The sequence below is a fragment of the Drosophila gunungcola genome, unplaced genomic scaffold, assembly GCF_025200985.1.
Source record: "Drosophila gunungcola strain Sukarami unplaced genomic scaffold, Dgunungcola_SK_2 000107F, whole genome shotgun sequence".
Classification (NCBI taxonomy): Eukaryota; Metazoa; Arthropoda; class Insecta; order Diptera; family Drosophilidae; genus Drosophila; species Drosophila gunungcola.
In genome coordinates this window covers 176,357-191,231 of record NW_026453269.1, presented here as the reverse complement: position 1 = coordinate 191,231, position 14,875 = coordinate 176,357, and the positions used below count along the sequence as shown (strand labels likewise).

Here is a 14,875-nt window from a genome sequence, read left to right as displayed (position 1 = left end):
CCACAGTGGTGGTTGTGTTTTGAGTGGTTGTTGTTTGTGTGTTCAGATCAATGTTGCCACCAATAGCCCCACTAATTGTGGTAGTTGTTTGGGTATTTTCGGGACCATTGTTTGTGACTATTGTTTGTGTGCTCAGGTTGTTGTTACTACCAATGACTTGGGAACTAATAGCGCCACTGGTGCTTGTTGTTTGAGTATTTTCTTGGTGGTTGTTGTCTGCGGTGGTTGTTGTTGTTGTGTTTCCACCAATAGCTTCGGAGCTAATTGTGCTTGTTGTTTGAGTATTATTTTGTTGGCTGTTATTATCTGCGGTGATTGTTGTTTGTGTGTTTAGACCAAGCTGACCCATAATAACAGCACCAATTGGCATGGCTGTTAGTGTTTCAGTTTTAGAGGGTGTTGTTGCTTGTGTATTAACTTGTGACTCTGTGGCGCTTTCAATGTCAAACATTGTGGTTTCTTCAGCAGGGACCTGATCGTCTTCTGGCCCAGTGGTTGTTGCTTGAAGTACAACTGTTTCAGTTTTCACACTAATAGCACCATTGATGGTTTGATCTAGAGTGTTAGGGGCCTGCACCACCAGCGGCTGGCGTACTGAAAAGGCCGAATTCGAGTCGCTGGCAACTTCGGGTGCCACAGTGGTTTCTCGACTGTTCTCGGCCAGCGACTTTTGCACCTTGCTGAGTATCACCTGATCGAGATTGGCTATCGAAATGACCAGGGGCGAAGACTCATTCGACTCGGGTCGTAGGAGGGGTACAATGGGTCTTACGTAAGTGGGTGCCGGTGTAGTGGAGGTGGTGTCGCTGCCACTGCTACTGCTGATGGTGGTGCTCTCCTCCGTTTCGCCGACAATGCTATTGCTGTTCAGTTGTTTGCCCTTGCGAGCCGAATCGAATAGTCCCTCCAGCGAAATGGTTGAGGTCTCCAAAGCAGCAGTTAAAACTTCGGGCACCAGGGACTTGCCACTGCGATCGGTGGTGTCACCTCCTCCTTCTTCGGCTTCGGGTACTGAATTCCTTACAGGTGCGGAGGCAGCAGCTGAGGCTGACGAGATGCTGGGTTCGGTGGGAGTGTAATCGGCCACTGTGCTGTGGCCATCGTTGATCTGAATGTCACTGCCGTCCACCAGATGCACATACTTCACCACACTGATCTCGCCCAGCTGCTCCACATGAGGCAGCGACTCCACGCGCAGTGTGCCAAAGTCTTGATTTGCCTTCGACTTGCGCTGAGCGGCCTTGGCCTGCTTGGAGTTGATCTCCACAATGCGATTGATCTCGATCAGCTTGTGCTTGGGCACCACCTCCGTTTGAATGGTGGGATGGAGTCGTTGGGCCGACGTTGGCGGCGGCCTTCTCGTCGTCGGCTCCTCCTCCTGCTGGCCCTCGCCCTCGATTAGGGTGAACACATGCAGCAATGTGGTGGCCGGCGGCGGTGCTTGAGTGGTGCTCGAGATGGTTTGATCCTGTGAATTGATGGAAGTGGCTTCATTAGCATTGGTCGCTGTTTCAGTTTCGGTTACAGTTTCGGTTTCTGTTTCTGGTGGCGTGTTGGTGGTGGGTTCTGTGGCTGTGTCTGACTGTGGTGTGCTGGGTGGTGCTGGTGATGGTGGTGGTGTACTGGGTGTGGTGGTCACAAAGCCCTGCTCCTCGGTGGTCTCTTCTTCCACCGCCACCTCTGTACTACCGCTTTCCACCTCCGTTCCCGTCTCCGATTCCACCTTAACCACCTTGGGCTTCAGGGCCGGATGCTTCTTGCTGTGCTTGTCAAAGATCTTCTTGTTCCTCGCATTCAGTGCATCGATATTCAGGTCTTCTATCAGCGAATTCTCGCTGGCAGTTTCGCTGGCCTCTGTGGAGGGACCCGTGTACTTCCTCTCGTAGCTCCTGTTATTACTGGGTATAAATGGTGCCGGTTTTAGTGGTGTCAGCGGTGTAGTGCGCTCGTAATCCACGGCCACGGGCTTCAGCGTTAAGTTGGGTGAGGCCACTCCTGGCGGTCGGTTGATCACTCGGGGTCGCTTTGTGCTGCCGAAGCGATTGGCATTCGTGGAACTTGATGGACGATTGCGTGGATTGAAGGGCACATTGCCGGGGGCGGTGGGTGCTTGTGGTGCGGCGTTGCCAGCACTTCCGGTGGCTCCAAAGTTGGGACGACTGCCCGGTGGAGCTCGGTTATCCTTGGGCCTGTATGGGGAATTGAACTTGGGCTTGTCCTGGGCATTATCTTCCTCCTCCTTCTCAACAGGCTCCTTCTCCTCCTCTGCGTCGTCTTCATCCTCCTCTTCATCACCCTCTTCCTCGGAATCCTCCTCCTCCTCATCGTCCTCCTCTTCGCTCTCCTCTGCCTCTTCTTCCTGCTGTGGCTTCGATTTTTCCAACACAGGTCGCGTCTTGGGCACAAAAGGTCTGCGCAGAGTGGTGGCAAACTGATTCTGCACTGGTTGTTCACGCCGTTCTTCCAGCTCCTCGCCATCCTCGCCATTTCCCTGAGACTTAAAGCGATCGGCTCCTGGCAATCGGGACCCCCGTGGATCGCTTCTCACAAAGCCCTCGCCACGATTGCGAACACTCGAGTTGAAGGGATCGAAGCGGCCGTTCTTCTTGCGCACGAACTTCGCTGTGGGTCGGGTGGTGCTGAATGCAAGTGGTGCCTTGGTGGTGCCACCACTGGCCGAGGGTGGTGTATATGGTCTACGGGCCACAAGCTTGCGTTTGAAGAAGGGCTTTGGCGAGGGAAACGCCAGATGAAGAGTCGTCTTCGGGCGAAGATTCTTCATCGCGGCGAGTGTTACTGCTGCTGCTGCTGGTGGTGGCTTTCTCCGCTAGCAGCTTTTTCAGACGATCGTTAATCACGCCTTGTTCACCATCTCCCCGCGCCTGCTCGGCCTTCACTTTCTCCCTTAACTTTTTGCAATTCCGAAACATCCTGATCGTCCTTCTGACCCAAGGTCTTAAATCGATTGCTGATCACTCCATCCTGTGGCTCACCTCGTACCTGCTGCTCTTTGATCCGCTGGCGAAGATTCACGAGATCATTGTCCTGATCCGTGAATCTGGTGTGGCTGGGAACGAAAGGTTTACGGGTGGTTTCATCGGAATTATCCACACTGGCCGCGGTAGTTGAGTCGACAGGCCTCAATTTGCGCACAATCTTGCGGAAACGCTTGTTGCCGGTGGTGCTAGTGGAGTTGATGCTTTGACTTATTGTTGTTGTTGGTGTGGTTGTGTTGTTGTTGTTCCTGTCTGGGTTAGTGTCAGTGGCGCTATTAGTGGTGCTATCTACTGTGGTACTATTATTGCTATTGCTATTCAAGGGTCTGCGGAATTTTAGCACACGTATGCGCTTTGGTGTTGGTCTGCTGGTGGTTGTTGTTGTTGTTGAGCTTGCTGTGGAGTCTTCTTCTTCCTCCTTTCCTTCTTCTTCTTCTTCTTGGTGGGCATCACCCTTAGTCTCGGTCTCTTCAGTCTGCTCATCGACTAGGGTTAGTTTAGTTACCTGGGCGCGTTGACGGCCCCCAAAGGCCAATCGTCTGGCGGTGGTTGTTGTTGCTGTTGATTTTGGGGGTTGTTCTTGTGTGGTTGTTGCTGTGGTGTTGGTAGTGGTGGTGGTGGTGCTGCCTCTGGTGCGGCTCAATTGATAACGATTCTGAAAGCGTCGTGTGGAATTAACATCATTACCTAAGGCATTCAAACCAGCCCCATTCGCTTTCTTCTCCCCCTCACTTTCTAGACTAGCATCATTATTATCATCATCGTTATCATTATCGTTATCATTATCATTATCATCTCCATCATCATCGTTATCATTATCTGAACTCTCTGCCTTAAAATTAGCTTTGACTGTGACTGGTTTGTTGTTGTTTGTGTAACTGTTTGACTTGAATCGATTAATATAATTGGCTACGGTGCTGTTACTACGTTGACTAGCTACATTCAGTGCGGTGCTACGGTTAGTAAGATTGTTAATGTTAGTGGTGCCTCCCCCCAAAGTATTGTTCTTGTTTAGTGTGTGGTTAGTGTTCGATACCTCAACGGAGCTATCGTCATCTTCTTCATCCTTTTCTTTCCCATCCTCTTCGTTGTCCAAGTCAGTTGTTTTTGTCTCGGTCGTTTTTTGGGTGGTTGTCCTGAGTGGTTGTCTTTGCCTGTTGGCAAGCAGTTGACTTAGTCGTGAACGTGCAGTGGTGCTTGTGACTTGAGAATCTAAAGATTCTTCTTGATCATCCACCCCTTCCTCGTTTTCATCCTCTTCTTCTTCTTGGGGTTCCTCATCATCCTGATCCTGATCCTGCTCATCATCAGACTCCGCCCGGTGGTACAAATTTCTATTGATCGCCACAAGATTGCGGCGTGTACTGGAGCTGATTCTCAGTGGTGTTGCGGTAGTGCGACGACCTGCAAAGTTGGGTGGTTTGCGTGCCGGTACCTCCTCGCCTTCTTCAAGAGTGGGTAGGAGAGCTCGATGGCGGTTTGTTTGAAGAAAGACAGCACGTGGCGGTGCCACCTGCTCTTCTTCCTTATCATCACCATCATCATCGTTGTCGCTGTCGTCATTAACCCCACCGTCGGTGGTTGTTGTTCGTGTTGTTGTGAAGCGATTACGTGAGCGGTTCAAGGCCGCGTACGGGCGACGTGTGCTTATCTCGTCGCCGTTCGTTGATCCCGTCGTGCTTATTGTTGGGATGGCTGCTGTCGCATTGAAACGGCGACGTGATAGAAGCGTTCGTCGTGTGGTTGTTGTTACTGTTTTCGCTGTAACTACCTCGCCTTGATCTATTTCATTGTCGGCACTGGGATTTGCGGTCGTCGTCGTCGTCGCATTGAAACGTCGGCGTATCAAAAGTTGCCGCCTTGGTGGAGTTGTTGTTACCGCTTTTGGTGTTGAGCTCTCCGTATCATTTGGATCGATCTCATTTTCCAGATTATCATCGGCAACTGGGGCACCAGTTGTTGTTGTTATAATGGTGCCATTAAAACGGCGACGAATTACCAACTGCCGACGTGTTGTGCTGCTCGCTGGCTTAATAGTGGTCGTCGTTGTTGTTGTTGATGTGGCTTCTGTACTAGAACTACTCTCTTGCAGCGGAATCTCATTGTCATCGTCTATATGGGCCTCCAATTCGGGTTCTTCGGAGCTGTCTTCAACCTCTTCGGAAGCTTTCTTCTCTGTTTTTGCCTCCGTTTTTTTAATTTCCACCTTATTTTCTTCAATATCGTTGTTTACCTGCTTCTCAGAAATTAAGGTGGTTGATTCTTCATCGTCATTTTCAACTTCGTTTTCCGCTGGCTTTTCTGTGGATGTTGTGGTTGTCGAAGTTGAGAACCTTCGATTTATGCCGATATATGGTTGCCTTGTGCTTTTGGCTGATGTAATTGCGGCCTCGGTTGATTCTTCATTTGCATCTTCATTTTCCTTACTTTCACTTTCCTCTGGCTTTTCAGTTGTGGTAGAAGTCGTAACTTTGCGATTGATGCCCACATAAGGTTGTCTTGTGCTTCTGCCTTTTGTGGTTGCAGCCTCGGTGGTTGAATCCGTGGCTTCCTCAGTGGCGGTGGTTGTGGTGGTGCTTCCCCTGCCTCTTAATCTATTTAAACCAGCAAAGGTGCGTCTTGTCGTTGATTCCACCATTAAATCATCTTCGTTGTCGTTATCTAAAATACATTAAAAGTGTTTTAATTAGTTTGCTTGTTCCACACTTTTGTTGCAATAATAAATTTGCATATAGTTATCAAACATTTTTTTTAATTTTGTTCATTCAAAAATTGTTTATCAAAAACTTTTGTTTTTAGTAACGGAATTTAATATAATAATTACAAAAAAAAAACAACAATTTTTTTACTGCTAAAAATGTTTTATAAATACAAATGCAAAACAAAAATTAAAAACTTACGGGTATCAGAAGAATTTGGCTGCTCCACTGCATTGACAGGTCTTCTGGGGGTGAACACTCTTCTGGTGGTGGTTCTTTGGGAACTGGTGGATAATTCTTTCAGTGGTTTCTCGTTCGTTTCTTCATCGACTTCTTCACTATTTTCTGTTGCCGAAGGTGTGGGTGTGGTTGAGCGAACACGGAAGCGCTGGGGAACACTGTAGCTTCTTTTGGTGGTTGTATCTAATGCATCATTTTGGTTCTTTTCCTGCAATCTGGTGGATAGGGTCAAACGAGTGCGGTTTAATCTTGTGTAGGTTCGCAAAGCTCGGGCGTCTTCCTCGCCTCTCTCCTTTTCTTCGAGAAGAGAGAAGCTTACAATCTTGGAGGTCTCGTTGCTCGAGTCTGTTGCTAATGGTAGTGTTTTAAAGGTCTTTCCCTGCCGCTGGGATTTTGTTTTCACCTCGGTAACCACACCATCTTCATCATCATCATCATCATCATCATCGATGTCAGCGGTTATCTCATCATCATCTAGGGTTTCCTCTCCTGATCCGACCAACTTTGCCCCCGGGTGACCTATTTTGACCCGGGGGTTTTCAATAAAAAATGACCGAGTTCGGCATTAATTTCCTTGGCCTGCTCCATAGCCTGGCGATGGTCATCGCCTTCGCCCTCATTGCCCAAGGTATTAGTTGGCGTCTCATTTTCACTCACATTGAAAACATCATGGATTTGCTGTTTAATGTTCACAGTAACACTCTCAATATCTGGTGGTGCGGGGGATTTGTCAATGTAGGTAATGGGTGAATCCTTCACATACTGATAGTACTTTCTTCTATGATAAATCGGCAGAGAAAGCTTTTCATCGCCTTCGTCTCCTGCTGTTTCACTTTCCTTGGTGATTGTCTGGCTTTCCAATTTGTTCTCTGATTGCAAGCGGTTGATCGCATTGCTGAGCTGTACTTTAAGATCGCCTAAATCTTCTTCGGTGGTGGTTGTTGTTGTTGCCTCCGTAGTGGTTGTTGTCGAAGTGGTGCTGGTTCTAAGACGGTTTGTATACTTCTCCTTGGCCGCTGCCAACAGATCTTCAGTAGATTCGTCTTCAATGGAAGCTGGGGTGGCTGTTGTTGTGGTCCCGGGTCTTCTACGGGCTAGAATAGCTCTGGTGGTTGCTTCTACGGAGGAAGAGGTTGCTTCTTCTGTGGATTTGTCTTCAATTGGTGCTGCAGTGGTTGTTGTGCTCACAGGTCTTCTAAAGGCTAGAACTCTTTTGGTGGTTGCTTCTATGGCGGATGAGATGGCTTCCTCTGTAGACTCATCTTCATTTGGAGCTGTAATGGTTGTTGTGATCACGGGTCTTCTAAAGGCAAGAACTTTTCTGGTGGTGGCTTCTACGGCGGAAGAGATTGTCTCCTCTGTAGGCTCATCTTGAATCGGAGCTGCAGTGGTTGTTGTGCTCACGGGTCTTCTGAAGGCAAGAACTTTTCTGGTGGTGGCTTCTGAGGCACTGGTGGGTTCTGTGGATGTAGTACTTGGTTCTTCAGTGGTTATGCTGGCCTTCGTGGGGCGCTTAAAGGCAAAGCTTGCCCTGCGAGTGCTAGCCTCGATTTCGTTTGGTATTTCAGTGGTTGTTGTTGTCGTAATGCCTCTCGTCGGTCTGGTTCTACGGATTATGGGCCTAGCTGTGGTGCTTACTTGTGGTGCCTCTTCCACTTCGTTACCCACTTCGTGACCTGCTTCATACTCGAATTCTTCAACCTCTTCGTGTTCGATGGTCTCCTTGGGTTTCTTGAGAAGGCGTCTTCGCGTTTTGGTCACCGTTGTTTCCGTTTGGCCCTGTTTCTTGCGGTTGTTGCGTGAGGAAAAGTCCAAGGCCAGTAGCGAAGACAGATCGTTGCTCTCAAAGCGCACGGATCCCCGATTGCGTGTCACCGTGCGAGGTGTGGTGCTCGGTGGCGGTGGGTGGGTCACTTCATCAATTATGTACTCATACTCGGCGGGTTTCTCCTCCACGGTTTTGGTGTGGATGCGCTTCACCACCTTTTGCCCCGCGTCAAGGGTTCGCACGTAGGTGGTGCGAGTGCGGGTGATTCCGTTGCCCAGGTTATCGGTTTTTGTGGTGGTGCGATTGCGAACGCCATTTAACGAAGTGCGACCACTATATACCTTCTCCACTCTTTGCGGTTCTTCTTGTTGCTGCTCTGTTTCCTCTTCTTTGGAAGAAGACGAATGACCATCAGGTGTTTCTGTGCTCGTGGTGCTGTGGTTGTTCCTGGCTCTTTTGTTGGCATCTGCCGCTAGAAGAGAGGAGAGGTCTCCCTCTTTGCGTGGCCTAAAACTACCTCTGACTATTACACGACGTCTTGGCAGGGCTGTTGTGGTCTCACTCTCCTTTTCACTTTCGGTGGTAGTGGTGGTTGTTGTCGTGCCTTCTGTGGTGCTGCTGGTACGGAAGAGACTACGTCTGGTGGTGCTGCTCACTTCGGCTTCTTCTTCAGTTGTTGTTGTGGCTTCTGTGGTGATCGGCGTCTTATTGTGGAAAAGCGAACGACGAGTGGTTGTTGTGTCTACTTCAGCCTCAACGTCAATTGAGCTGCTATTAGTATCTTCAGTTGAGGCTGTGCTTGAAGCTTCAGTTGTGCTACTTCTAAAGAACGAACGACGCGTTGGACCCTCTGTACTTAATTCGGCATCACTCTCTGGTTCAGTGGGACTGCTAGGTGCCTCTTTGCTGCTGCTAAGTGTCTCAGTAGTGCTAGACCTAAAGAAATTGCGTCTCTTTGGTCCTTCGGTTGTTGACTGTGACTCACTTTCTGCTTCAGCGGTGCTGCTAGGTGCATCTGTGGTGCTGGTTCTATAGAAACTGCGTCTTTTCGGCCCTTCTGTGGTCGATTGAGCATCACTTTCTGCTTCGGTCGTGCTGGTTTTGGTGCGCACTATAACACGACGTCTTGGACCGGCGGTGGTAGTTGTTTCTTCTTCTGCCACAGTTTCAGTTGTAGTTGAGCTAAAGCGGTTGAAAGGACGTCTAGTTGATTTTTCTGTAGTTGTCGTGGTTTCCTCGTGGGAAACGACTTTGGTGCTAGTGCTACTGCTTTCTGGTAATTCAGTACTGCTGACAGGTAATTCTGTGGAGCTTTCGCTGATATCAGTTGCAGTTTCTTTTACTAGAGCTTCTGAGTTAGATTCGGTAGTACTGCTGCTGGAGTCTTCAGATTGAATAGCTGTGCTTCTAATTGGAGCTTCTGTCGACGATACTTTGGTGTCGATGTCTGAACTTAAGAGCTTGACGGTTTCTATCGCTTCCTTAGATTCTTTTTTAACGGAATTCATTTCTGTGGAACTGCTGCTGCTTTCCTCAGATTTTTCGGTGGTGCTGCTAACAGGTGTTTCTGTTGAGCTGCTAGAATCTGAAGTTTCTGAAGGCAGAGTGGTGACTTCCGGCTGTGATGGTGCAGCTGCAGTGACAATTTCCGGAGATTCCTGTTCGGTAGCCGTGTTGCTGTCATCTGTATTTTCACTTCCAGCCGGGGCCTTGGTCTCTCCTCGCTTCTCATCATCGATTATCTCGGCAGCCACATTCTCGTCTTCGGTGGTGCTTTCTACAATCTGGCCACCTCTACTTACAGGTTGATGCAGAGGCAATGATGTTTTGGCTGCTTCGCCCAGATTTCTTACGAAACTGGAACTTCGGCCTGCAGTGAGAGTGGCTCCACCTTCGGAATTGCGCGTTATGGCCTTGTAGTGGATTTGAGAATCATCCGAGATGGCTCTGCTAGCGGTGCGTTGAATACTTTGGTAACTACGGGAACCATGCAATGTCGTTTTCGTTTGCTCCTCTAATGCCACTTCGGACTCTTCTTCGGCGGAATTTAAACGACGACTGCGGAACTTGGTGGTGGTGGGAAGGTCCTCTTCCACATTTGATTCCGCGTTCAACTGCTTGCCGGCAAAGCGACGTGAGTCCTTATCGTCACCGGCAGCTAGAGAATTGGGAACCACTGTACGCCTAGATGTAGGACCTCGCACCCCGCGCCAAGTGTACTTGACGTGCGGTTCGGTGGTGGTGGTGCTGGATACATCGCTATCAATGTTGTGGTTTTGGGATTGACTTAAACTAGAGCTAACTACTACTTCATGCCTTAAGCTATTGCCACCGTTACCGTTAGCTACATCTACTTGGGATTCTTGGTGGTGCAGTGAGGAGGTTTTGGTTCGTGTGTTGATTGCTGTTTTGGTTGCTGTTGGTGGAAGACTGGCACTCACCTTGGACCTATCCCCTGGAGATAGTCGTGTCTTCTTCACTACTTGCGCAACTTCATCGGTTTCGTTATCGTTATTGGTATTGTTATCATTATCGTTATCGGTTTGGGGGACAGTGGTGGTGGTGCTGGTGCTGGCTGTGGGTCGAGTGCGTCGTCGGGGATAACCAAAGGGTCTGGGACTAGAAAGGTTTGGTTCGGTGGTTGTTGTTTGGGTCTGTTCTTGTGGTTGTGGTTGGGGTTGCCTTCTGCCCGGATTGGTTCTAATTCTATTTAAACTACTCAAACCGTTTGTTGTTGGACTAGCATCGTTCACTGCTTCTGCATTGTTGTTGTTGGTGGTTGTTGTTGTTGTGGTTATGCGTCGACGGTTGGTGGTTGCATACTTGTACTGGGTCTTAGTTTTTGTTACCTCACTGTCCTCGTCCACGTTGTTTACGTCATTCAGTTCGCTGTTGCCCGTGGTTGTGGTTGTTGTTGTTTTCGGTGTGTTTGTTGTTGTGGTGTCCAGTTCGGGTTCCGTTGTTGTTGTGGTTGTTGTTGTTGTCGTTGCTAAGTCAGGATCGAAAGGAAGGAGGGTGGGTGAGGCTTCGCTCAGCTCGGTGGCTAGCAGAGAGTCTGAGCTAAGGCCATTGTTGGTTGTTGGGACAGTGGATGCTGCAATTGGTGTGGGTGTGGTGGTGGTATGCAGGTTGTTAGTTATGGATGTGGTGGTGGTTGAGGTGCTTTCATTTGGTTCAGTGGTTTCGTTAGTTGTGGTTGTGGTGGTTTCGGATTGGGCAGTGGTGCTGGGTGTTGCTGTGATATTCTCTTCTGTTGGTATTAGGTTATTCAGTTTCACATTGTTGTTGTTGTTATTGCTGCTGTTGTAGTGGTTCTTGTTGTTGGTGGTTGTGGTGGTGCTGGCCTTGGCAGTCTCAGTGCCGGCGGTTGTTGTTGTTGTTGTAGTTTCTGGTGTTGCTGTTGTGGTGGTGGTTGTTCTGCGGCCGATGCTCGCATATTTACGTGTGTTTGTGGTTTGTTTGCTCTGTACCGTAACATTTTCCTTTTGCTCGTCCTCGTAGTCTTCTTCTTCGTCCTCGGTTGGGTCTTCCACATCCTCGGCATTTGCACTCTTGGTGGGTCGCGAACGCTCAAAGTATTTGTAGCTATAAAAAAGGGCAATTATTTCATTAAATTATAAGAACAATAGATAAATTTCACATCACTCACCGATTGGTTGTCGAACTGGGCGCCGCTTCCGTGACCTCTGGTGAGGTGGTAGTGCGTCCACGCGTGCGGCTCAAGGTGGCATACGATTTTACCTGAGTCTGGGTTTGTTCCTCCGCCTCCTCCTCGGATTTTTCTGCTGGAGGTGCCACTGTGGTTGGCCTTGTGCGCCTTAGACTTGTGTAGGAGGGCGTGACTGAGCTCAAGGGACGACGTGTTGTGGTCTCAACTTCCGACAGATTCTCCTCCTCCTCCTGCAGATCTGCATGCTCGACCTCATCTCCCTGACTGGCAGATCGATGACGATTGATGGTCACATATTGTTTGCGTTCCTTCAGGAAACCATCGAATTCGGCCAACTTTTCAATGCCCTCGTTTTGTGGACCCTGGCGGCTATTACCCCTCAACACTGAAGAGTATTTGGAGTATGAACCACTCGATGAACCACTCGATGAACCACTCGAAGAACTGGCCTCCGTGCTCGTCTCTGTGGCTTCGCTGAACTTCAAACGATTGCGGGTAAAGGAACTCAATGTGCCGGGTCGACTCAGGACACGATCATAGAGAGATTTGCTGATTGTAGAAGGTGTGGTCGCCGCACCACTGGCCGAGTTCTCCTTCAACGTGATCGATCCATCCTTGTTGCGCAATAGATGCTTCTCCAGCTGCTCCACACCACCCACTTTGCGTATCAGGTCGATCAGCTCCTTGATCACCTGCGGATCCTCCTCGGCGTCGGTGGATTTGCTTGGCGACAGTTCATCGGTGTCCTCTTCGTACTCTAGATCTTCATCAACACTGGCTGGCGTTGTTGTGGTGGTTGTTGTCGTACTTGTTGTGGTGCTCGTAGTGGTGCGTGGATACACTGGACGAGCTGTGGGTGCAGCAGTCACTCGATTCGAGCGCACTGTGGTCGTCAGCGGTGTTGTGGAGGTCACTGGAGCCACTGTGGTGGATCTATTAAATAAAAAAACAAATTATATTAACAACTTTTAAAAATATTAGAAAACAACACATACTTCTTGGTCTTGCAGGGCACATTGCGTGCAAAATCACAGGAATCTGCGGCCGGATTAAAGTACAGGCCCGATGGACAAGTAAACATGTGAGCCACGATGCCAAGACCAGAGGGTCCGCTATCCAGGCACCAGTAGTATTTTTTGCAATCCCTGGGATGCTGGAAGAAGCCCTCCTCCTCGCACTTGAAGTCCGACCCTGGATCGGGCGTCGTTGGCGGTGGTGGCGTGGTGGATGCCCTACCTCCAATGTAAAGCGAGGATCCCTCGGCTTCGGTCAGCTTGAAGGTGGTGCTCGGCGGTGGTGCATGAGTGGTGGTGGAGCTGATAGCTGGTCGCCTAGTGGCACTGGGTCGCCTGGAGCTGGCCGGAGCTTCGGTCTTGCCGTTCAGACGGTTCCTGGTGGCGGCATTATCGCGACTGCGAGATCTTGAGGGTTTCTGCGGGCCACTTGGCTTGGCCACCTCATTGATGCCCAGTCTGGAATGGTAACAAACCCATTAGAATATGAAAAATATGAACGGTTGTTCAAACCGCATTTTGTTTATTTGTAAGCACTACGATAAATTAAAAGAAAAGTGCTCCGATGCCTTTGAGGTATGCTTTTGAGCCCTTTACATTGTCTACTATTATTTTGACCACAGCTGTGTAATTTGCTTACCCCAGTGCCTCCACCATGGCCTCCTTGGCAGCCTCGATCAGAGGATATGGCTTGCCGTTGCAGGTGCCGCGGAAATCGTCGTTGTCAATGGCCCAGAACATGATGCCACCCAGTCCCTGAGCCACCACATACTCGGCCTTCTTGCGCACGATGGCCTCGTCATCGTAGCCCACCCACTGGTTGCGCCTGTAGGCATAGGGTCCCATCACATTGGCATTCGGTTGCACCACCGTCCACTCGGGATCGTCCTTTAGAGTCTGACATATCTGGTTGGGGATTGAAGAGTGTTAAGTAAACCTTTTTATTAGGCAAATGCACTATAAACCAACCTCATAGTAAGCCAGATAGCCCTTCTCGCGAGTGGCATCGCCCTGCTCGCCCGGACCCTCGGAAGGTGCTCCCAGTTCGGTGCTCTCCTCGTTGATCAAAGTGTAGGATCGTCCATAGGTGGGAATGCCCAGAACGAGCTTGTCACGATCGGCACCCGCTTTCAGGTAGTATTTGATGGAGTAGTCCTGCGTAAGTTCAGAATATTTTTATAACAAATTAAATTACACAAATTCTACACCCCATTTGATTTCGAAAAATTAATTCTTTGGACCATATGGGGTTACATGACAATTTTTTGCAAAAATTGCCCAAAAATAAAATTTTTTAGCTGTGAATGCCAATCGATTGGAAAAATAATAACGTATTCAAAGAGGTTTAACATTTTAACATAGAAAGATTGTCATTTCATAATTTTATGCAAAAATTGAAGAAAAACAAAATGTTTAAGCTGTAAATGCAAATTGATTAGAAATTTTATAACTCAACCAACGAGGTAAGAAATTACAACTTTTGACTATAGTTTCCATGATTTTGACAGAACAACCGAAACTTGATTTGATTTCTCTAGGCTTTTGGTCATTTTGGTAGATATAATCAAAGAGATAACTCACAATATTCAACTCGGCATCGTAGTTGTACTCGGAGTCCTCCTCCAGTGAATAGAGCGGGGCATGGTGGTTGACCGATGGCTCGTGCGAGGAGTGGAAATCGTAGGTGAGGACATTGAACCAATCGAGGTACTTGTTCAGCTTGGGCACATCGTAGCCCTTGTCGATGTACTCGATGCCAGCGGGCACGGCCATGGTCAGAAGAAGTCGCGTGCGTCCTGTTTTCTCCGCTTCCCTTTCGAATTCGGCTCGCAACTCCTGGACAAACTGGGCATAATTATCGCGATCCCGCGATTTACCACCCTCTCGATGGGCCGGATACTCCCAGTCCAGATCGATGCCATCGAAGTGATTCTGACGCAGGAATTTCAGGATGTTCTTGATGAACTGCTGCCGGCGCTCGTTGCTCGCCACCAATGGCGAGAATCTGGAACTGGCCTCGTTCCAACCGCCAATGGCAATCATGGTCTTCAGCTGCTTATTGTACGTTTTTAGTCCAGTGAACTTGGCATAGCCACCTGCAAATAGACATGCAAACATATATATAAGGGGCTCCATCAGACGGACAGGAAATTAAAGGCGAGTCAAATTAACTCGACGGAAGGAGAGGGGGCGTGTCTGCGTTACTTTACTCACCCTGCTCGATGTCCTGGTACTTGTCAAAGGGCTTCATCTGGTTATCCTTGGTGAATCCACCGAATGCGTACACCAAATGTGTACACAGGTATGGATTGATGTTCTGCGGATTGAATTTGGCGGTGCCCGGCCGATAGACACTCCAGTTTGTGTAGTAGCAGACCACGCGACCCTCGCTGCTGGCTTCTGTTTTTGAAACAATCGTAATTGATAGGGGGTTGGAAAATGGAAAATGATTTAGTGGCAGTCTGAGCAGCATAACTCAAATTGGTTGT

The 14,875-nt window shown here is 49.0% G+C and overlaps 1 protein-coding gene across 1 annotated transcript in view; it reads right to left on the bottom strand.

Moving 5' to 3' along the window:
* Positions 1 to 14,875, bottom strand: part of LOC128265287 (serine-rich adhesin for platelets) — a 38,977-nt gene that overhangs the window by 7,460 nt on the left and 16,642 nt on the right. The window contains 11 exon segments of the mRNA XM_053001196.1: positions 773 to 2,746; positions 2,748 to 2,912; positions 2,914 to 5,657; positions 5,897 to 6,338; positions 6,455 to 11,288; positions 11,353 to 12,306; positions 12,369 to 12,845; positions 13,027 to 13,292; positions 13,356 to 13,541; positions 13,968 to 14,482; positions 14,601 to 14,786. Coding sequence (XP_052857156.1) covers positions 773 to 2,746; positions 2,748 to 2,912; positions 2,914 to 5,657; positions 5,897 to 6,338; positions 6,455 to 11,288; positions 11,353 to 12,306; positions 12,369 to 12,845; positions 13,027 to 13,292; positions 13,356 to 13,541; positions 13,968 to 14,482; positions 14,601 to 14,786 — 12,743 coding nt within the window.